Source organism: Mauremys reevesii, linkage group 2 (genome assembly GCF_016161935.1).
Source record: "Mauremys reevesii isolate NIE-2019 linkage group 2, ASM1616193v1, whole genome shotgun sequence".
Lineage (NCBI taxonomy): Eukaryota > Metazoa > Chordata > Testudines > Geoemydidae > Mauremys > Mauremys reevesii.
The window spans coordinates 287,253,596-287,275,162 of record NC_052624.1 but is presented as its reverse complement, the minus strand read 5'-3'; the positions used below and the strand labels follow the sequence as shown (position 1 = coordinate 287,275,162).

The window sequence follows — 21,567 nt, the reverse complement described above, 5'->3', positions numbered from 1 at the left end:
CATACAACACTGCTGCAACTAATGGAAATACTGTGTTCACAAGCACTTACAAGAAAAATTGCTTTGTATGGGAGTATCAAGGGCCCTCCAGTTGTTGCCTGTGTGAGAGAGCCAATGCCTTTTGGTCAAGTGAATTTATTCAGGAAAGCCTAGTATTTTCTTCTCTTCCCCTCTTCTTCTCCTGCAGATTTGTGGAGGGTGAACTGGGTCTAGTACTTCCCTATCTCCTGGCAAAGCACAAAAGGAGTATTATCTCTTACCAAGTCCTCAGTGATAAAATAATTCAATTACAACCTAACAATTACTCCTGAAATGCAGCTAGTCCCTATTTCTATTATGGCTATCATGGAATCTAGCCTAGTTAACACACCTGGAAAAGGTTGGGAGAGGAGGAGAGAAATGGAAGGAAGAAGAAGAAAACAGGAGTGGCAGGCGGATAACTATCTTTATAAAAGTAATAAATAGAAACTGGATACCTGTTGCTATGAACACTGCTTCTGTAAGGAGGTCGGCCTTTTACGGTGGTTTGAACTCCAAGAGTTCAGGCACACTTGTTGGGAAATTATATGGATGGGAACTTCTCTAAAGTATAAACACATACAAGAGAAAAAAGAAAAATATAGAATCTAGTTTATTTTAGGAAATGTGAGTGACAAACAAAAATACAAAGATTAAACAATACTTGGGGAAACAGGCAGAATGAAGCTGTAAACAACCAAGCTCTCTCCCTTACACACATTTTAACTGGCTACAGAAGGAAGGGGTGAGGGTGGAATGTCACACTCCCTCTCCTGCCTCTAGGCTTGGGAACCTGTTATCTAACACATGCTGGAGTAGCACAGCCCAGTATAGAGTTAACAGAATGCCTTGTGGGAGGTGCCACCATTTTCATCTCTTTTTTAAAAGGACCTGTATAGCTCACTCTGAATAACTCCCTGGCTGCAGTTTCTGTCACCGGAAATAAGGCATAAGACTGGAAATAAGACATAAATTTCTAACAGAGGGTAATTAACCATTTACCAAGGGTCATGGAGGATTATCCTTCACAACCAATTTTTAAATCAAGACTGGATGTTTATCTATACCTGCAGATGTAGAGCGCCAGGAGATAAAACCAGACCTCAGAGATAGCAGCAGGGAAAGCGCTGCCATGTGTTCACATTGCCAGCTGCAAGTGCAGTGACTATAGCCACATTAAGTATCAGAGAGCTAGTTAGTCTGGATCTGTAAAAGCAGCAAAGAGTCCTGTGGCACCTTATAGACTAACAGACGTATTGGAGCATGAGCTTTCGTGGTCTCTTTGAAGTCTGGTCCTGAAGTTTTTGTTTTTTTTTTAAAGGTAGCCATCCTGCAGCAAAAAAACTTCAGGACCAGACTTCAAAGAGAAACTGCTGAGCTCCAGTTCATCTGCAAATTTGACACCATCAGCTCAGAATTAAACAAAGACTGTGAATGGCTTGCCAACTACAGAAGCAGTTTCTCCTCCCTTGGTTTTCACACCTCAACTGCTAGAACAGGGCCTCATCCTCCCTGATGAGGATAGACAGCTCGATGTCTGCTGGCAGCCGGTATCAAGGTGCATGCCCCAGGGGCTGGTTTTGTTCAACAGTACTAGCTGTTGGTGTGAGTGAGTGTGCTCGACTGTTTGAATTTTAATTCAGTTTCAGTTACAGCTGCTGTGGCAGTTGGAACTGAGTGCCTGACCTTGTTCCCTTGATTGCCTTTGATTGGCCTTCCCAGTGTGACTCACGAGGGGGAGGGACTGACCTAGGCAAGCAGGCTTTAAAAGCCAGAGGCAGAGCGACCAGGGGAGCAGAGTGGACAGGGAGCTGCAGACAGGGGAGTCTGGGAGGGAGTTTGACAGAGGGAGGCTTACGATGGTTAGGAAGACCCGCAACACCTTTACCAGCTCTGCTTCTGTCTCCTCCACCAGCGCCTGTAGCCAGACAGAGCACCTGAGCATGGATGCTTCTACCCAGATCCTGGTGTGGTTTTGCAGGGACTGTAACTTGCAATTTCCACTTACTGATATCCAGGCTGGGTCGGCATCCAATGTGAAAGGTGCCTACTGGTGGAATCTCAGGCAGCAGGTGGGAGAGCTACAGGAGGTGGTGGCTAGGTTGAGGAGCATCCAAATCCATGAGGAATTCCTGGAAAGTGTCCATGTGGAGACAGCTGAGATAGCTGTCCCAGTACACAGGACTACTGACACACCATTGGTGGAGGAGGAGATGGCTCAGGGTGGACACTGGCAGCTGGTTACTTCTGGCAGCGGGCAGTGCTCCACCCCTGCTCCAAACCCTCCCACCGTGGTAATAGGTAACTGTTATGCTCTTCTTGATACAGGAGAGAAGGAATCACCCCCTACAGTAGAGGAGGAGAACCCTCGTACCCCTAAGGCTGGGAGGTCTGCTGCCACCACTGCGAATAGGAAACGTAGGGTAGTGGTGGACGGAGACTCTCTGCTGAGGGGGACGGAGGCGCCCATCTGTCGCCCTGACATTTCATCTCGGGAGGTATGCTGCCTGCCGGGGGCCCGTATCGGAGATGTTACAGAGGCACTGTCGAGGATTATCCAGCCCTCTGACTACTACCCCATGCTACTCATCCATTTGGGCACAAATGATACTGCGAGGTGTGACACTGAGCGGATCAAGAGTGACTACAGGGCTCTGGGAGTACGGGTGAAGGAGTTTGGAGCGCAGGTGGTATTCTCTTTGATTCTTCCTGTCAAAGGTAGGGGCCCGGGCAGAGACAGATGCATCATGGAGGTGAATGCTTGGCTGCAAAGATGGTGTCTCCGGGAGGGCTTTGGCTTCCTCGACCACGGGATGCTATTCCAGGAAGGACTGCTAGGCAGAGATGGCGGTCACCTTTCGAGGAGGGAAAAGACCTTATTTGAACACAGACTGGCTAACCTAGTGAGGAGGGCTTTAAACTAGATTTGACAGGGACAGGTAAGCAAAGCCCACAGGTAAGTGGGGAACATGGAGACCTGGGAGATGGGTCGGAAACAAGAGGGAGCGTGGGCTATAATGGCAGAGAGAAAGGAGGGTCAGGGCAAAACTGGGAGGCAAGATCAAACCCGTATCTTAGATGCCTATATACAAATGCAAGAAGTATGGGTAATAAGCAGGAAGAACTGGAAGTGCTAATAAATAAATACAACTATGACATCGTTGGCATCACTGAAACTTGGTGGGATAATACACATGATTGGAATGTTGGTGTGGATGGCTACAGCTTGCACAGGAAGGATAGACGGGGGAAAAAGGGAGGAGGTGTTGCCTTATATATTAAAAATGTACACACACGGACTGAGGTGGAGATGGACATAGGAGACGGAAGTGTTGAGAGTCTCTGGGTTAGGCCAAAAGGGGTAAAAAAAACAAGGATGATGTCATGTTAGGAGTCTACTACAGGCCACCTAACCAGCTGGAAGAGGTGGATGAGGCTTTTTTTAAACAACTAACAAAATCATCCAAAGCCCAAGATTTGGTGGTCATGGGGGACTTCAACTATCCAGATATATGTTGGGAAAATAACACCACGGGGCACAGACTATCCAGTAAGTTCTTGGATTGCATTGCAGACAACTTTTTATTTCAGAAGGTTGAAAAAGCTACTGGGGGGAAGCTGTTCTAGACTTGATTTAACAAATAGGGAGGAACTCATTGAGAATTTGAAAGTAGAAGGCAGCTTGGGTGAAAGTGATCATGAAATCACTTGCATCCGACGAAGTGGGTATTCACCCACGAAAGCTCATGCTCCCAAACATCTGTTAGTCTAGAAGGTGCAACAAGACTCTTTGCTGCTTTTACAGATCCAGACTAACACGGCTACCCCTCTGATACATGAAATCATAGAGTTTGCAATTCTAAGGAAGGGTAGAAGGGAGTACAGCAAAATAGAGACAATGGATTTAAGGAAGGCAGATTTTGGTAAGCTCAGAGAGCTGATAGGTAAGGTCCCATGGGAATCAAAACTGAGGGGGAAAATAACTGAGCAGAGTTGGCAATTTTTCAAAGGGACATTATTAAGGGCCCAAAAGCAAGCTATTCCGCTGGGTAGGAAAGATAGAAAATGTGGCAAAAGACCAGCTTGGCTTAACCACGAGATCTTGCATGATCTAAAGAATAAAAAGGAGTCATAAAAAATGGAAACTAGGTCAGATTACAAAGGATGAATATAGGCAAACAACACAGGAATGCAGGAGCAAGATTAGAAAGGCAAAGGCACAAAATGAGCTCAAACCAGCTATGGGAATAAAGGGAAACAAGACGACTTTTTATCAATACATTAGAAGCAAGAGGAAGACCAAGGACAGGGTAGGCCCACTGCTCAGTGAGGAGGGAGAAACTGTAACAGGAAACTTGGAAATGGCAGAGATGCTTCATGACTTCTTTGTTTCGGTCTTCACCGAGAAGTCTGAAGGAATGCCTAACATAGTGAATGCTAATGGGAGGGGGTAGATTTAGAAGATAAAATAAAAAAAAAGTAAAAAATCACTTAGAAAAGTTAGATGCCTGCAAGTCACCAGGGCCTGATGAAATGCATCCTAGAATACTCAAGGAGCTAACAGAGGAGGTATCTGAGCCTCTAGCTATTATCTTTGGAAAATCATGGGAGACGGGAGAGATTCCAGAAGACTGGAAAAGGGCAAATATAGTGCCCATCTATAAAAAGGGAAATAAAAACAACCCAGGAAACTACAGACCAATTAGTTTAACTTCTGTGCCAGGGAAGATAAAGGAGCAAGTAATTAAGGAAATCATCTGCAAACACTTGGAAGGTGGTAAGGTGATAGGGAATAGCCAGCATGGATTTGTAAAGAACAAATCGTGTCAAACCAATCTGATAGCTTTCTTTGATAGAATAACGAGCCTTGTGGATAAGGGAGAAGCGGTGGATGTGGTATACCTAGACTTTAGTAAGGCATTTGATACAGTCTCGCATTATATTCTTATCGATAAACTAGGCAAATACAATTTAGATGGGGCTACTATAAGGTGGGTGCATAACTAGCTGGATAACCGTACTCAGAGAGTAGTTATTAATAGTTCCCAATCCTGCTGGAAAGGTATAACAAGTGGGGTTCCACAGGGGTCTGTTTTGGGACCGGCTCTGTTCAATATCTTCATCAACGACTTAGATGTTGACATAGAAAGGACGCTTGTTAAATTTGCAGATGATACCAAACTGGGAGGGATTGCAACTGCTTTGGAGGATAGGGTCATAATTCAAAATGATCTGGACAAATTGGAGAAATGGTCTGAGGTAAACCGGATGAAGTTTAATAAAGACAAGTGCAAAGTGCTCCACTTAGGAAGGAACAATCAGTTTCACGCATACAGAATGGGAAGAGACTGTCTAGGAAGGAGTACGGCAGAAAGGGATCTAGGGGTTATAGTGGACCACAAGCTAAATATGAGTCAACAGTGTGATGCTGTTGCAAAAAAAAAAGCAAATGTGATTCTGGGATGCATTAACAGGTGTGTTGTGAGCAAGACACGAGAAATCATTCTTCTGCTCTACTCGGCGCTGGTTAGGCCTCAACTAGAGTATTGTGTCCAGTTCTGGGCACCGCATTTCAAGAAAGATGTGGAGAAATTGGAGAGGGTCCAGAGAAGAGCAACAAGAATGATTAAAGGTCTAGAGAACATGACCTACGAAGGAAGGCTGAAAGAATTGGGTTTGTTTAGTTTGGAAAAGAGAAGACTGAGAGGGGTCATGATAGCAGTTTTCAGGTATCTAAAAGGGTGTCATCAGGAGGAGGGAGAAAACTTGTTCACCTTAGCCTCTAATGATAGAACAAGAAGCAATGGGCTTAAACTGCAGCAAGGGAGATTTAGGTTGGACATTAGGAAAACGTTCCTAACTGTCAGGGTGGTTAAACACTGGAATAAATTGCCTAGGGAGGTCGTGGAATCTCCATCTCTGGAGATATTTAAGAGTAGGTTAGATAAATGTCTATCAGGGATGGTCTAGACAGTATTTGGTCCTGCCATGAGGGCAGGGGACTGGACTCTATGACCTCTCGAGGTCCCTTCCAGTCCTAGAGTCTATGAATCTATGAATCTTCATTAATGATTTGGATGATGGGATGGATTGCACCCTCAGCAAGTTCGCGGATGACACTAAGCTGAGGGAGGGAGAGGTAGATACGCTGGAGGGTAGGAATAGGGTTCAGAGTGACCTAGACAAATTGGAGGATTGGGCCAAAAGAAATCTGATGAGGTTCAACAAAGACAAGTGCAGAGTCCTGCACTTAGGACATAAGAATCCCATGCACTGCTACAGGCTGGGGACTGACTGGCTAAGCGGCAGTTCTGCAGAAAAGGACCTGGGGATTACAGCGGATGAGAAGCTGGATATGAGTCAACAGTGTGCCCTTGTTGCCAAGAAAGCTAACAGCATATTAGGCTGCATTAGTAGTAGCACTGCCAGCAGACTGAGGGAAGTGATTATTCCCCTCTATTCAGCACTGGTGAGGCCACATCTGGGGCACTGCGTTCAGTTTTGCCGCCCCCCCCCCCCCACTACAGGAAGGATGTGGACAAATTGGAGAGAGTCCAGTGGAGGTCAACAAAATTATTAGGGGGCTGGGACACATGACTTATGAGAAAAGACTGAGGGAACAGGGCTTATTTAGTGTGCAGCAGAGTGAGGGGGGATTTGATAGCAGCCTTCAACTACCTGAAGGGGGGTCCCAAAGAGGATGGAGCTAAGCTGTTCTCAGTGGTGGCAGATGACAGAACAAGGAGCAGTGGTCTCAAGTTGCAGTGGGGGAGGTCTAGGTTGGATATTAGGAAACACTATTTCACTAGGAAGGTGGTGAAGCATTGGAATGGGTTCCCTAGGGAGGTGGTGGAATTTCCATCCTTAGAGGTTTTTAAGGCCCAGCTTGACAAAGAAAGCTCTGCTGGGATGATTTAGTTGGGGTTGACCCTGCTTTGAGCAGGGGATTGGACTAGATGACCTCCTGAGGTCTGTTCCAACCTTAATCTTCTATGACTCTATGAACAGCGCCGTGTGAAAACAAAAGAGCTGCCCCAGGCACAGCACAAGGCCGCGGAGGCAAACAATCTGATGCTGAGCTGCAAACTGCTTCTTTTGCAAGGGGCTGCATGCTGTACTTGACAGGGACCCCACCAGCACTTTGTAACCACCATGGATGTCTCAGAGGAGCCCAAGACAGAGACCTCTTCCATGAACAGGGAGGAGGAGGGAAGAGATACAGCACGGGGTTCAGCCATGCCACGAGCCAGGACCTGTTCAGCACTCCACCAGTCTTATTAGTCCTAGCAGCACGGATGAGCCTGGTGAAGGTGTAAGTGTGTGCAAAAGCATCTACTAGGGATAAACATTTTTTAATCAGAAGGCTCAAATTACTTGCACCAAGAATCCTAAGAGAGTTGGATGAGGAGATCTCTGGCCAGCTATTTATTTTCAAACAAATCCTGGCACACCAGGGAAATTCCAGAAGAACAGAAGAGTGCTAATGTTGCACCAATACTCAAAAAGGGCAAGCAGGATGACCCAGGCTGGGTTGCTAACCTGACATCAACCACAGCAAAATAATGGAAATGCTAATGGGGGATTCAATCAAAGAATTAATGCTAGTCAACATGGTTTTACCGAAAATAGGTCTTGCCAAACAAACTTTATTCTACTTTTTGATGAGATACAAGTTTGATTCATAAAGGTAACTGAATAGATGTACTTGCATACACTTAACAGTGAAGACACTATCTACGCCAATGGGACAACTTCTCCCATTGGTGTAGCTACTCCACCTCCCTGGGAGGCGGTAACTATATTGACAGAAGAAGCCCTCCCATTGACATAGTACTGTCTACACCAGAGGTTAGGTCGGTATAACTGTGTTTCTCAGGGGTGTGGCTTTTCCACACTCCTGAACAACATAGTTATACCGACATAAGTTGGTAGTGTAGACCAGGGCTTAGTCTTTTATAAGGTATTTGACTTCATACTGCATGTCAGTCACATTACAAAGTTAGCACTATAAAATAACAAATATGGCACACATTAAATGGATTAAGGCTGCCTGATTGTGACTCAAAAACCTCTTAATGCCAACTAGCAAGGGGGTGCTGTTGTTACAGAAATCTTATGAGTCTGCTGTGCATATTCTGTTTTACCAAAAAAGCAGCAAAGAGTCTTGTGGCACCTTATAGACTAACAGACATTTTGGAGCATAAGCTTTCGTGGGTGAATACCCACTTCGTCGGATGCATGTAGTGGAAATCTCCAGGGGCAGGTATATATAAGCAAGCAAGAGGCAGGCTAGCGATAACGAGGTTAGTTCCATCAGGGAGGATGAGGCCCTCTTCTAGCAGCTGAGGTGTGAAAACCAAGGGAGGAGAAACTGGTTTTGTAGTTGGCAAGCCATTCACAGTCTTTGTTTAATCCTGAGATGATGGTGTCAAATTTGCAGATGAACTGAAGCTCAGCAGTTTCTCTTTGAAGTCTGGTCATGAAGTTTTTTTGCTGCAGGATGGCCACCTTAAGATCCGCTATGGTGTGGCCAGGGAGGCTGAAGTGTTCTCCTACAGGTTTTTGTATATTGCCATTCCTAATATCTGATTTGTGTCCATTTATCCTTTTCCGTAGAGACTGTCCAGTTTGGCCGATGTACATAGCAGAGGGGCATTGCTGGCATATGATGGCATATATTACATTGGTGGACGTGCAGGTGAATGAACTGGTGATGGTGTGGCTGATCTGGTTAGGTCCTGTGATGGTGTCGCTGGTGTAGATATGTGGGCAGAGTTGGCATCGAGGTTTGTTGCATGGATTGGTTCCTGAGTTAGAGTTACTATGGTGCAGTGTGCAGTTACTTGTGAGAATATGCTTCAGGTTGGCAGGTTGTCTGTGGGCGAGGACTGGCCTGCCACCCAAGGCCTGTGAAAGTGTGGGATCATTGTCCAGGATGGGTTGTAGATCCAAGATGATGCGTTGGAGGGGTTTTAGCTGGGGACTGTATGTGATGGCCAGTGGAGTCCTATTGGTTTCTTTCTTGGGTTTGTCTTGCAGTAGGAGGCTTCTGGGTACACGTCTGGCTCTGTTGATCTGTTTCCTTATTTCCTCATGCGGGTACTGTAGTTTTGAAAATGCTTGATGGAGATTTTGTAGGTGTTGGTCTCTGTCTGAGGGGTTAGAGCAGATACGGTTGTACTGCAGTGCTTGGCTGTAGACAATGGATCGTGTGGTGTGCCCGGGATGGAAGCTGGAGGCATGAAGGTAGGCATAGTGGTCGGTAGGTTTTCGGTATAGGGTGGTGGTAATGTGACCATCACTTATTTGCACCGTGGTGTCTAGGAAGTGGACCTCCTGTGTAGATTGGTCCAGGCTGAGGTTGATGGTGGGGTGGAAGCTGTTGAAATCGTGGTGGAATTTTTCCCGAGTCTCCTTTCCATGGGTCCAGATGATGAAGATGTCATCAATGTAGCATAGGTAGAGAAGGGGCGTGAGTGGACGACAGCTGAGACAGTGTTGTTCCAGGTCAGCCATAAAAACGTTGGCATATTGTGGGGCCATGCGGGTGCCCATAGCGGTGCCACTGATCTGGAGATATATATTGTCATCGAATTTGAAATAGTTGTGTGTGAGGATAAAGGCACAGAGCTCAGCAACCAGTTGTGCTGTGGCATCATCAGGGATACTGTTCCTGACAGCTTGTATTGCATCAGTGTGTGGGATGTTTGTGTAGAGAGCCTCTACATCCATGGTGGCTAGGATGGTGTTTTCTGGAAGGTCACCAATGCATTGTAGTTTCCTCAGGAAATCAGTGGTGTCATGGAGATAGCTGGGAGTGCTGATGGCATAGGGTCTGAGTAAAGAGTCCACATATCCAGACAGTCCTTCAGTGAGAGTGCCAATGCCCGAGATGATGGGGGGGTCCGGGATTTCCGGGTTTGTGGATCTTGGGTAGTAGATAGAATAACCTTGGTCGGGGCTCTAAGGGTATGTTGATTTGTTCCGGTGTTAGTGTAGGGAGTGTCCTGAATAGATGATGCCATGCCAGGTTTCAAACGAAATCCAGTATCACACTGGTCATCAATATAATTGTAAAATGGACAGATTCTATGTAAGGATTTATGTATACTGAAAATATGGTTTTACCCGTCTATAGCAAGATATTAGTTACAGCTATAGATTATGGATTGATTACTTAAGAATTCTCAGTTATCACTTTGAGGGTTGACAGGTTCTTGTCCCAAGCTCAGACCCAATATTATTCAAATTGTTATATGGTTGGGAACCCCAATGTGCACAGCTGCAACACTCACACTATAGAAACTGTTCTATATTTACAAATTTTCACCAGCTGAGGTTTTCCTCCAGACAGAGGGTATGGAATGTGTAGGTCTCTGTTGGGATGTAAATTAAGCACTGTAAGCTAACACAATGAATGTCCCTTTATATACAGGTTTCAGAGTAGCAGCCATGTTAGTCTGTATCCGCAAAAAGAACAGGAGTACTTGTGGCACCTTAGAGACTAACAAATTTATTTCAGCATAAGCTTTTGTGGGCTACAGCTCACTTCTTCGGATGCACTGAATGGAACACGCAGACAGGAGATATTTAAACATACAGAGAAGTGAGCTGTAGCCCATGAAAGCTTATGCTGAAATAAATTTGTTAGTCTCTAAGGTGCCACAAGTCCTCCTGTTCTTTTTGTCTAAAATTGGCCATCTTGATTATCACTACAAACGTTTTTTTTCTCCTGCTGATAATAGCTCACCTTAATTAGCTAGCCTCTTACAGTTAGTATGGCTACTTCCACTTTTTCACGTCCTCTGTATGGAACATATGGTAAGATGATATATATACATTCTAGCCCACAAAAGCTTATGCTCAAATAAATTTGTTAGTCTCTAAGGTACCACAAGTACTCAAAATTAAGTGATTCTGCACTGCTATGGTCCCAAAGCTGTTCTTCAGTCAACCAAAAGTCTATGGTGCACTTCTGTCAGATTCCTTGATGTCTTTCCCCACCAATGGACCCAAGCCAATGCTTGGGCAGAATGCTCGTCCCACTATCATGGTCCACTTCAAAGAAAAGAAAGCAAAATAAAGAGCAGATATGTAAGGCTTCTATTTTATTTTGGTCTTGTTGGAAGAGCTCATACACTAACAGTGAGGTGCAGAATTCTAAAGTCTGTATAAGGAACATTTTATTCAGAATTTCTTTTGGATGCCATTCTAAATATCCAATCACTATTCACAAAAAGAAGCTCAAAACAGCCACCCTAAAACTGAGCAGTACATTTCCATCTTTGCTTCTCTCATGCCTCTTATCTAGACTTCTGTTCTGGAAAAAAGTCACCTCCCCCCTTCTGGGTCTCTTATTTTGGGGTGTGTTCTAATATATACAGGATCATGCCAGTGCTGTTTGCAAATAGCACAATGAGTTACTAAGAACTTAGCCACTAACTCTGCTGCACCTTTTGGTGACAGGACAAGGAGAAAACACAATCAAGTAATTTGTCTCTTCTCCCCACATAACACCTGCAGAAAACGGAAGAACAGCAGAGTACTGTAAAACGATTACTGCCTGGGAACTACCTAGTCATTAATTGCTTCTCTACTACTCAACATGCCAGGGACATCTGGCCACACATGCCTCCAGTGTTGCCCAATGTTCCAGGCACGTTGCCATGTTCCATTCTGATTTCAATAGGACACCACTGCTAAGCTCCCAATATGAAGTATCTGCAGAAAGTGAATTAAACAGCAAAGAGAAAATTAAGAGGCCACCACATATAAGGGAAGGTATCTTTGTAGAATACTGACACAGACAATGTGACAACTATGAAAACAATAGTGAAAAGGGTGAATACTGATGCCTAGTACCTCATGTATTTTGAAGAAAATTAAGACTTATGCAGCGGTGTAAAATTAATGAAAACACATTCAGAAAAAAGTTCAATTAAGGGAAAACCCCAATGAAATAGCAACCACACAGAATAGGAATTATCTTTAGACCCCATTTTTTTCTTTTTAGGAGCAGAGCCAGAAGAAGGAAGCACAATTTCCTCCCTATTAGTTATCCCAACAGCATACACTTCTTCCCTGCTATGTTTACATTTCACAAATTCTGCAGCTTTCCTCCTGACATTTCACAATGCGGAGCACACCGCAGAAGCCCCAAACTCTACACAGAGCCTCTGACATACTGTACGCTCTAGGGATGACTGCACTGGTACACTTCTCTACTGTATATTATCACTAGGCAGTATTCTTGCCATCTTCTGAGGTTGCTGGAGAAAAGGACCATGGAGTCTCCAAACAGAACCTCCTCCTAGATAAACATGAAACTAAACCTCTTCCAAGTGTGGCTACAAAATGGAGAACAAAGGGCTTTGAGTAACTCCTTAACGGCAGCGACAAGCCATCATTTTGGCACCATTCTCCAAAAGACACTCAGGTAATAAATAAGTCACTCACTCGAGCCCACAAGGCAGAAACACTCTGTGGTGTTACAATGAGACCACAGTGAGGAGCAGGACTCCTTTAAAAGAGGCGGTAAAGCCCGTCACAGTTCTCACCGAACTGAGCTAATTCTGCCACGGTTTCACCCGTCACCAAATAGGCACCGTCTGCTGCTGCGGACGGCGGGGCCGCTTCGTAGCTTCTGGCCGTTACAACGGCCCAGTGAGGTCAGCGGTGCTCCCCACAACCCCGGTTTGAGCACGAGCCTCCCGGGTAGTTTTCCTTACCCCCCCCCCGCCCGTGGCGCGGAGACTTGTACCGGGGCCAGGTCGCAGCGAAACCCCAGCGGCCCAGGGACCAGATCGCACCCAGGCGCCCAGCACGTGCTGGCTCCCGAGCCCCGCGGCCGGCCGGGCGGAACGCGGCTGTTTCACCCTCGGGCCGGGCCGGGCCGGGCGCCGCAGGAGGCGCCCGCGGGCTGAGAACCGAAGCGGCGCTGCGGGGCCTGCAGCCTGCGCCCCGCCCCGTCCCGCCAGGCTCGGCGGGGGGACAGGGCTCAAACGGCCCCAAGGGGGCTCGGCCCGGCCCGCTCCCCACGCTGCCGCCGCCGGGAGCCGCAGGGGGTCCCCGGGGCCGCCCCCGCGCGGAGAAGGGCCCACTCACCAGGGTGATAGTCGTCGTCGTCGCCATCTTGTCCAGCCGGCCCTGGGCCCCGTCGCCTCCTCCTCCTCGGCGGGAATCTCGCGAAAGGTCAGCGCCTGCGCGGAGCTTAGGGGAATTCTCGCGGGATCTTACCATCGGCCGCTTTAGGCAGGAACTCTCGCGAGAACTGCCTCGCTGCCTGAAGGGGCGGGGCCTGGCTCTCTGGCTCCGCCCGCTATTTCCGAGGGGGCGGGGGCAAAGCTAGTGAGAAGCCCCGCCTCCCCCCAGCTCGGACGGGATGTGAGAGGGGCCAGGGCCGGGTCCCGGTCCCGTGACTGGGGGGTGGAGGCGCCTGCCGCGGTTAACGTGGGGGTGTTCGGCTCGGCCCGGAGAGCAGCGAGGCAGCTCAGGGTGCGGGGAGGGGGTGGCTAGGGGCTGTGTGGGGGCAGGGGGCAGCTCAGGGTGCAGGGGGGGCAGCGAGGGGCTGTGCGGGTGGGGGGGCAGCTCAGGGTGCAGGGAGGGGGTGGCTAGGGGTTGTGGGGGCAGGGGCAGCTCAGGGTGCAGGGAGGGGTGGCTAGGGGCTGTGGGGGCAGGGGGCAGCTCAGGGTGCAGGGAGGGGTGGCTAGGGGCTGTGTGGGGGCAGGGGCAGCTCAGGGTGCAGGGAGGGGTGGCTAGGGGCTGTGTGGGGCAGGGGGCAGCTCAGGGTGCAGGGAGGGGTGGCTAGGGGCTGTGTGTGGGGGCAGGGGCAGCTCAGGGTGCAGGGAGGGGTGGCTAGGGGCTGTGTGGGGCAGGGGGCAGCTCAGGGTGCAGGGAGGTGGCTAGGGGCTGTGTGGGGCAGGGGCAGCTCAGGGTGCAGGAGGGGTGGCTAGGGGCTGTGTGGGGGCAGGGGGCAGCTCAGGGTGCAGGGAGGGGTGGCTAGGGGCTGTGTGGGAGGGGGCAGCTCAGGGTGCAGGGAGGGGTGGCTAGGGGCTGTGTGGGCAGGGGGAGCTGCTCAGGGTGCAGGAGGGGTTGCTCGGGGCTGTGGGGCAGGGGGCAGCTCAGGTTGCTAGGGGCTGTGTGTGGGGCGGGGGCAGCTCAGGGTGCAGGGAGGGGTGGCTAGGGACTGTGTGTGGGGGCAGGGGCAGCTCAGGGTGCAGGAGGGGGTAGCTAGGGGCTGTGTGGGGCGGGGGCAGCTCAGGGTGCAGGGAGGGGTGGCTAGGGACTGTGTGTGGGGGCAGGGGGCAGCTCAGGGTGCAGGGAGGGGGTGGCTAAGGGCTGTGGGGGAGGGGGCAGCTCAGGGTGCAGGGAGGGGGTCATTAGGGGCTGTGTGAGGGCAGGGGGCAGCTCAGGGTGCAGGGAGGGGGCGGCGAGGGGCTGTGCGGGTGGGGGGCAGCTCAGGGTGCAGGGGGCAGCGAGGGGCTGTGCGGGTGGGGTAGCTCAGGGGGCAGGGAGGGGGTTGCTTGGGGCTGTGTGGGGAGGGGGCAGCTCAGGGTGCAGGGAGGGGGTAATTAGGGGCTGTGTGGGGCAGGGGGTAGCTCAGGATGCAGGAGGGGTGGCTAGGGGCTGTGTGGGGTGGGGGTAGCTCAGGGTGCAGGGAGGGGTGGCTAGGGGCTGGGTGCAGGGGCAGCTCAGGGTGCAGGGAGGGTAGCTAGGGGCTGTGTGGGGGCAGGGGCAGCTCAGGGTGCAGGGAGGGGTGGCTAGGGGCTGTGGGGGCAGGGGCAGCTCAGGGTGCAGGAGGGGGTCGCTAGGGGCTGTGGGGGCAGGGGCAGCTCAGGGTGCAGGGAGGGGTGGCTAAGGGCTGTGGGGAGGGCAGCTCAGGGTGCAGGGAGGGGTGGCTAGGGGTTGTGGGGCAGGGGCAGCTCAGGGTGCAGGGAGGGTAATTAGGGGCTGTGTGGGGCGGGGTAGCTCAGGGTGCAGGGAGGGGTGGCTAGGGGCTGTGTGGGGAGGGCAGCTCAGGGTGCAGGGAGGGGGCTGCGCGGGTGGGGGTAGCTAGGGGCTGGGTGCAGGGGCAGCTCAGGGTGCAGGGAGGGGGTGGCTAGGGGCTGTGGGGGCAGGGGGCAGCTCAGGGTGCAGGGAGGGGGTAGCTCAGGGTTGCTAGGAGCTGGGTGCAAGCGGGGAGTAGGTCAGGGTGCAGGGAAGGGGCTTACTAGGGGCTGGGTGTGAGTGAGGGGGTAGCTCAGGGTGCAGCTGGGGCATACCTCATGGTGTGGGCAGGGGGTAACTTGGTGTGGGAGGAGGGGGGGTAGCTAGGAGCTGTGTGCGGGCAGGGGGATAGCCTGGGGCTGTGTGCCAGAAAGGGATGTAGCCGAGGGTGTCAGGAGGGGTTGTGTTCAAGGGAATGCTGTTGCTGTGAGACCCGTCTATGTACTGAGCTACCCCACCCCCCCGCACCTGTGCATAGTCCCTAGCTACCTCCTCTAGGTGGCACCATGAGAGTGGCTCCGCTCCGTGTTGCTGTGCGCATGCTGAGGCGGGCCAGGCAATGCCCATCAGCACCCAGTGGGTTGCAGCCACCAAGAACTACAACTCCCTGAGCTTGGAGACTGAGGAAACTGACCAGGATGAACAGAGCCCTGGGCATTGCCACTTGCCCTCCCAGAACATTCTTCTGTTTTTCCTGCCCCCTGTGGGTCTCAGGGGCGAGGGCGGGTGAGTGGTGATGCCAGGTTCTCATGCATCCGACGAAGTGGGTATTCACCCACGAAAGCTCATGCTCCAACACGTCTGTTAGTCTATAAGGTGCCACAGGACTCTTTGCTGCTTTTACAGTTTCTCTGTGTCTCCAGGTCAGTTTCCCCACATGGGCTGTGCTGTGAGGCATCAGGAGCTGTTCTCCTGACCTCCCCTTACTCAGCCCACATAAAGAAACTGACCTGGATGCACAAAGTGCCTGGTGTTGCAGCTCCTCCTCCCTGCCCCCTGAAACTCCGCCCATGATGGCAGACCACCTGAGACTGCGTGCCACAGCTCACAGTTTGGGAACCACTGGGCTATATGATTGCATATGACTTTATAATCTACAAATCTACCTAAAATCTATTTTTGCAGAAGAAGTTGGGTCACAATTAATTGTGGCAAAATGGTAGAAGATCAAAATTCAGATTTGTCTTTTAATTTTGAAGAGACCAATCAGCTCAGCATCTTGTATGTGAACATAAGAACAGCCACAGTGGGTCAGACCAAAGGTCCATCTAGCCCAGTATCCTGAATTCTGACAGTGACCAATGCCAGGTGCCCCAAAGGGAATGAACAGAGCAGGGAATCATCAAGTGATTCATCCCCTGTTGTTCATTCCCAGCTTCTGGCAAACAGGCTAGGGACACCATTCTTGCCCATCCTGGCTAATGGACCTATCCTCTATGAACTTATCTAGTTCTTTTTTGAACCCTGTTATAGTCTTGTGAATCCTGGTATAGTGTTCATGTGAGCATGAAATACAATAAATTGGAAAGCAGATGCAAAAGAGTGGCAGACTTAATTAGTCAGTTAATACAGAATTGGAAGCTTTCCCTTTTGGCCGTGTGCCTTTTCACACTTACAGAATGAGATACAGGCTCACAAAGGTGAATCACATAGCATTGTATTTAAAGAGTGTGAGGCACTCGGCTACTAAATGGATGGGGGCCATATAAGTACCTAAGATATGGATTATAAGCCCTTTGGCTTGTTTTGCACTCGATTTTTTTAATGAGTTCTTCTGCCAGAAAAAAATACTTTGGAGGAGGGGGGTGTGTGTTGAGGAAAAAAACACAACAATCCTTGGTGCTGAGCAGACAGACTGCAGTGTTTTGTTTTGTTTTACAAGCTGGAGCTCTTTCAGGGTGTGGGGCTTCATTCCTCAACCTAAGATCGTCCTTGCCTAATGCATCATGTACTCTAGGAATTGTGTAGAGGTTAGTGAATGAATACACCACTGCAGAACACAGCAAAGTCACTGGCAGGAAAATTCTCTAGAGAAATCAAGCTGTAACTTGTTAGTTATACAAAGAAATCAGCAAGGGGAAAACCTAGGAGCTGAACTAGAGCTAACTGCTCCATCAGGGACATGAAGCAAGCACAGCACAAAGAAAGCTTTCAGCATTTCCATAGACTCAAGCCCAGACTTGTCCTGGCATAAGCAGAAAGAGTGAGAAGCCCCACTGAACCGAGCATTAGGAGAATGTTTCTCCACCTAATCTGTTCAGCATTTCAGTGTACCTGACTCTGGATAAGCCAGTTGGACATGGAGGAAGCTACTTTACCCCTTCTTTGTGTAATGGGGAGAGTAAACAATCCACAAAGACCCCAAGTGGGTCACTCAGTTATGGTTTGTGATGGGGTTTGTTCTTTTCAACTGATTTATTGAAATGTCTGTATCTGCAAAGTTAGCACAACTTGGAAAACCCACATAATTAAACAGCCAGGACAGCTTGGCAAAGCAGCTTAGCACGGCAAACCCAGCATACCATGATAAAGTCTGTGCTGCATGGCAAAGCATACACAGCCAGTACTAGACAGGGAATCAGGCACAGTGTAAGAAAGTCAGCATAGCATGATACAGTCAGTGCAGTATGGCTCATATGGCATAGTGTGAACAGTACACCCAGAGCAGCAAGGTGCAGGCAGAGCAGCATGGCACAGCGGTTGATACACAATTCCTATTTGCATAATACACCAATCTTGAACTTGACAAATCAGCAGCTATATTTGCCCCCATTCTCCCGTCTAATGATGGAAATTCCACATTTCACAGGAGAAACAGGGAAGAGACATCAAGGCTTTTCCCTAGGACTTTGTCTCTTGGCCTTCCAAAAATTCACTAACTGAAATGACAGAGGCTGTGCTCAGCACCAGTGGTGGTTCTGTTGGTCCATATTTTATGAACCACCTGATGGTTCTGGATTCCTGAAATTTCTTCCCATGTCCTTTCAGTCAAGCTCACAATGTCCTCTCCTCAGCCTAGCAGAGGGAGTCCAGTTCTTATTATAAGGCATTGCAATGGATCCTTTGCCCTGGGGGAATCCAGCAGAGCAGGAGGAATCAGGCCTGGAAAAGGGGTGGAATATGGCAGACAGGAAACTGCTCAAGATCCTCCCAAACCTGCACTTCCCCCCACTCTTTCACCCCCTGCTGTAACCACTTCCAGCTGAGGAAGCAAAGTGATGGCCCCCAGTGCCCACAGGGAAGGTGCTTCTTGCTCCCAGAGGTAAATTTACCAATTGTGGGCTCTTGCATCTTCAAAAACCCTGCCAACCAAAAGCTTCCTGCATGATCCTCCACTCCTAAAACCACCTCACCGCTCGCCCTGGCCTCCTTCAGAAGTGGAGACTAGAGAGCACATTCTTGGCGGGTTCCTGGTAATGCCTCATGTTTGCTGGTCTTTTCTCTTCTTGCCATTTTCATTCTGAATCACAGGCTGGATGGACAGTAGAGATACAGCCAGGAACAAATAGCAAGGTCACCTCTGCAGCGGAAAGCCTGATCAAGAGCCCTACAGTTCCTTCTGGCCTGGGACAGTTCCCATCCTCCTTTGGGGGCACCTGTCTGCCCAGAACTTATCGGGGTGACTCACAAGGGAGGAGACCGGTGCTTGTGAAAAGCATTTTCTAGGAAGTTGGCCAGCATTTCACAGTCATCCTAGGAGAAAGGAATCAGCAGGTTAATTAGGCTTGGTGTAGCTGAGAGCACTCCCTGCATCTAATCCTCACTATCACCTCATGTCTCTATGTTAGCAAGGAGAAGAGAAGACCTGGTGAGCATGACTGCAGATGTACAGGGCTGTGGAGATCCAGAGAGACAAAGGTAAGGTAAGCAGAGCAACTGATGCTGTAGAGGGGTCATTGGATTGCCAGGAGCCTCGTGGTAACATTCTCCTACCCAAGTGAAGGAAGGATTGGTTAATTTCCCTGCCGCAGAGGGTCACACACACCACGACACCCACAAAATCACCAGCTTGTGAAAGACTTTTCTCTCTGCTTCTTAACAGGAAATTGTTTGACTTTCGAATCAACAGATTGTACCAGGAGCCACGTATTTTCCAGAAATGCTCGTCCAGGAACGAAGTATAAATGCACCATCTTGCAAGTGCCCAGCAGATAAAGCTGTTTGTCAAAGGAACTGACTAACTGATTGGGTAGGGTCAGGATTCAGACTGAGGAATTCTCCCAGACTTCACTTACGGTTTCCAAATTCCCAACTCATGGCCAAAACGCGACACCATTTTTTGGCAAAAATAAGTGTGTCTGCTTCCTCCTAGCCAGGCTTCCTCCAGGCTGCTCTGCTACTCGAAGCCTCTGCATTCCCCTGGCTCTGGACTGCTGAACTAGCTGGGCCCTCCCTAGCTCTGGGGCCACTGAAGAGAAATGTGCTGTGCACAAGTTTGATGGTGAGGGAATTGATTCCATCTTCTGGCCAGGTAGAAAGCTGCAGTGTAGGTCAGTGACTGCTGTTTGGAGCAGCAGCAGGCTTGGGTGCTTCTCTGGGGGAGGCAGGAGGTGGCAGAGAGTCTCATCTGGGCTCTTTGATCTAGGCAGCTCTTCTGGTTTCATACTCCAGAATAATTTTTAAATTTGGTCCCACTTACTGTGTGACTCATGCCATGATAATGTGGCTACTCCTGTCATTGGAGCAGCCTGGGGCGAGGCCTGAGCAAAGCAGATAGGCAAAGAGTGTCAGGGTGGTAAAAAGTAGTGGGTTCATCATGCAACCATAAACTGCCCCTGTCTGACCCTGATCACAGTCATAAGAACAAGCTTGCTTATATAGGAAAATAAGTGAGTGGACTCCCCAGGCCCAGGTCCTCCCCCTCGGCAGCCCTCATGCCCCTGAGGCATAGGGTGTTGTGGAGAATTAGAGAGTACTGTGTTAATATATTGGCAGCAGATCCCTGCCCGAGGGAGCCGCGCAGATTCTAAAGGAGAAGGGAGGAGGCTCACCTCATGAATGAATCCGTAGTGCACCAGCTCTGAGGCCAAGCCCTTGGAACTGTCAGCTGCAGAAACAGGGTTAACTGTGAGAACAGGAAATTAATGCAGCTCCAGAGAGCACCTCTCCTGGCACACAGCCCAGCTGGAAGCTTTTGCTGACACATTTGGCTTTGGGGACACAGATGGAGTGAGCCTAGGGCTGGCTGAGCACCAGCCCATGCGACTATGGGGCAGACAGAGTGTGTAGGTGAGCACCGAGTGGGCCTCACGCCAAGTGCCGGTTGGAATGAGCTTTGCCAGGTTCCACTCCCAGACCAGGCAAAGTGTGGCCATCTCAGCAGAACGCCCTTTTGACATTCTTGGCTCATTTTGGCTCAGAAACCAAAAAGGGCCTTTTATGATACCAAGCCCTGTGCAGGGAGATCCCTGGCCCTGGGCTTTTCGGCTGTCTGTGAGGCCAGATAAAGAACTCTGACTCCAGGGCGCTAGATAAAGATGGATGCACTTTCCTCCAGAGGGCTCCTGTCTTCCCCATGAGTCGGGCTGGGACTGGGCATGCTCTGAAGAGAACCACCTCTGGGCTCTGCAGCAGAGCCAGGATGAATGGCCAGGAACTTTCACACCATACAAGGGCAGCTCATCACTCAGCCATGGACTTTTCCCCTTTACTAAAGCTGCAGAAAAAGGCTGCTGTCTCAGCGGAGAAACTACCTACTTCCTCTTCTCTTGACAGGTGTCACAGTACTAAGAACATAAGAACATAAGAAAGGCCGTACCGGGTCAGACCAAAGGTCCATCTAGCCCAGTATCTGTCTACCGACAGTGGCCAATGCCAGGTGCCCCTGAGGGAGTGAACCTAACAGGCAATGATCAAGTGATCTCTCTCCTGCCATCCATCTCCATCCTCTGACGAACAGAGGCTAGGGACACCATTCTTACCCATCCTGGCTAATAGCCATTTATGGACTTAGCCACCATGAATTTATCCAGTCCCCTTTTAAACATTGTTATAGTCCTAGCCTTCACAACCTCCTCAGGTAAGGAGTTCCACAAGTTGACTGTGCGCTGCGTGAAGAACTTCCTGTTATTTGTTTTAAACCTGCTGCCTATTAATTTCATTTGGTGACCCCTAGTTCTTGTATTATGGGAATAAGTAAATAACTTTTCCTTATCCACTTTCTCAACATCACTCATGATTTTATATACCTCTATCATGTCCCCCCTTAGTCTTCTCTTTTCCAAACTGAAGAGTCCTAGCCTCTTTAATCTTTCCTCATATGGGACCCTCTCTAAACCCCTAATCATTTTAGTTGCTCTTTTCTGAACCTTTTCTAGTGCTAGAATATCTTTTTTGAGGTGAGGAGACCACATCTGTACACAGTATTCGAGATGTGGGCGTACCATGGATTTATATAAGGGCAATAATATATTCTCAGTTTTATTCTCTATCCCCTTTTTAATGATTCCTAACATCCTGTTTGCTTTTTTGACCGCCTCTGCACACTGCGTGGACATCTTCAGAGAACTATCCACGATGACTCCAAGATCTTTTTCCTGATTCGTTGTAGCTAAATTAGCCCCC

At 49.4% G+C, this 21,567-nt stretch overlaps 2 protein-coding genes across 8 annotated transcripts in view; both read right to left on the bottom strand.

The window, feature by feature from the left end:
* The window catches only part of PUF60 (poly(U) binding splicing factor 60), a 47,275-nt gene extending 34,003 nt beyond the window's left edge, over positions 1–13,272 (bottom strand). For 2 of the 6 annotated variants that reach the window (XM_039527394.1, XM_039527395.1), the window contains exon 1: positions 13,123–13,272. In XM_039527394.1, coding sequence (XP_039383328.1) covers positions 13,123–13,257 — 135 coding nt within the window. In that variant the 5' untranslated portion in view covers positions 13,258–13,272. Of the gene's footprint in view, positions 1–476; positions 583–12,778; positions 12,914–13,122 lie in introns of those variants that run through there. The other 4 variants (XM_039527398.1, XM_039527401.1, XM_039527399.1 and 1 more) reach the window with 3 other exon arrangements.
* Positions 13,273–17,399: 4,127 nt separating this feature from the next.
* Positions 17,400–21,567, bottom strand: part of NRBP2 (nuclear receptor binding protein 2) — a 55,459-nt gene continuing 51,291 nt past the window's right edge. For both annotated transcript variants that reach the window (XM_039527403.1, XM_039527402.1), the window contains exons 17-18: positions 19,995–20,050; positions 17,400–18,696 (exon numbers count right to left, since the gene is read on the bottom strand). In XM_039527403.1, the coding sequence (XP_039383337.1) occupies positions 18,628–18,696; positions 19,995–20,050 (125 nt within the window). In that variant the 3' untranslated portion in view covers positions 17,400–18,627. The remainder of the gene's footprint in view (positions 18,697–19,994; positions 20,051–21,567) is intronic.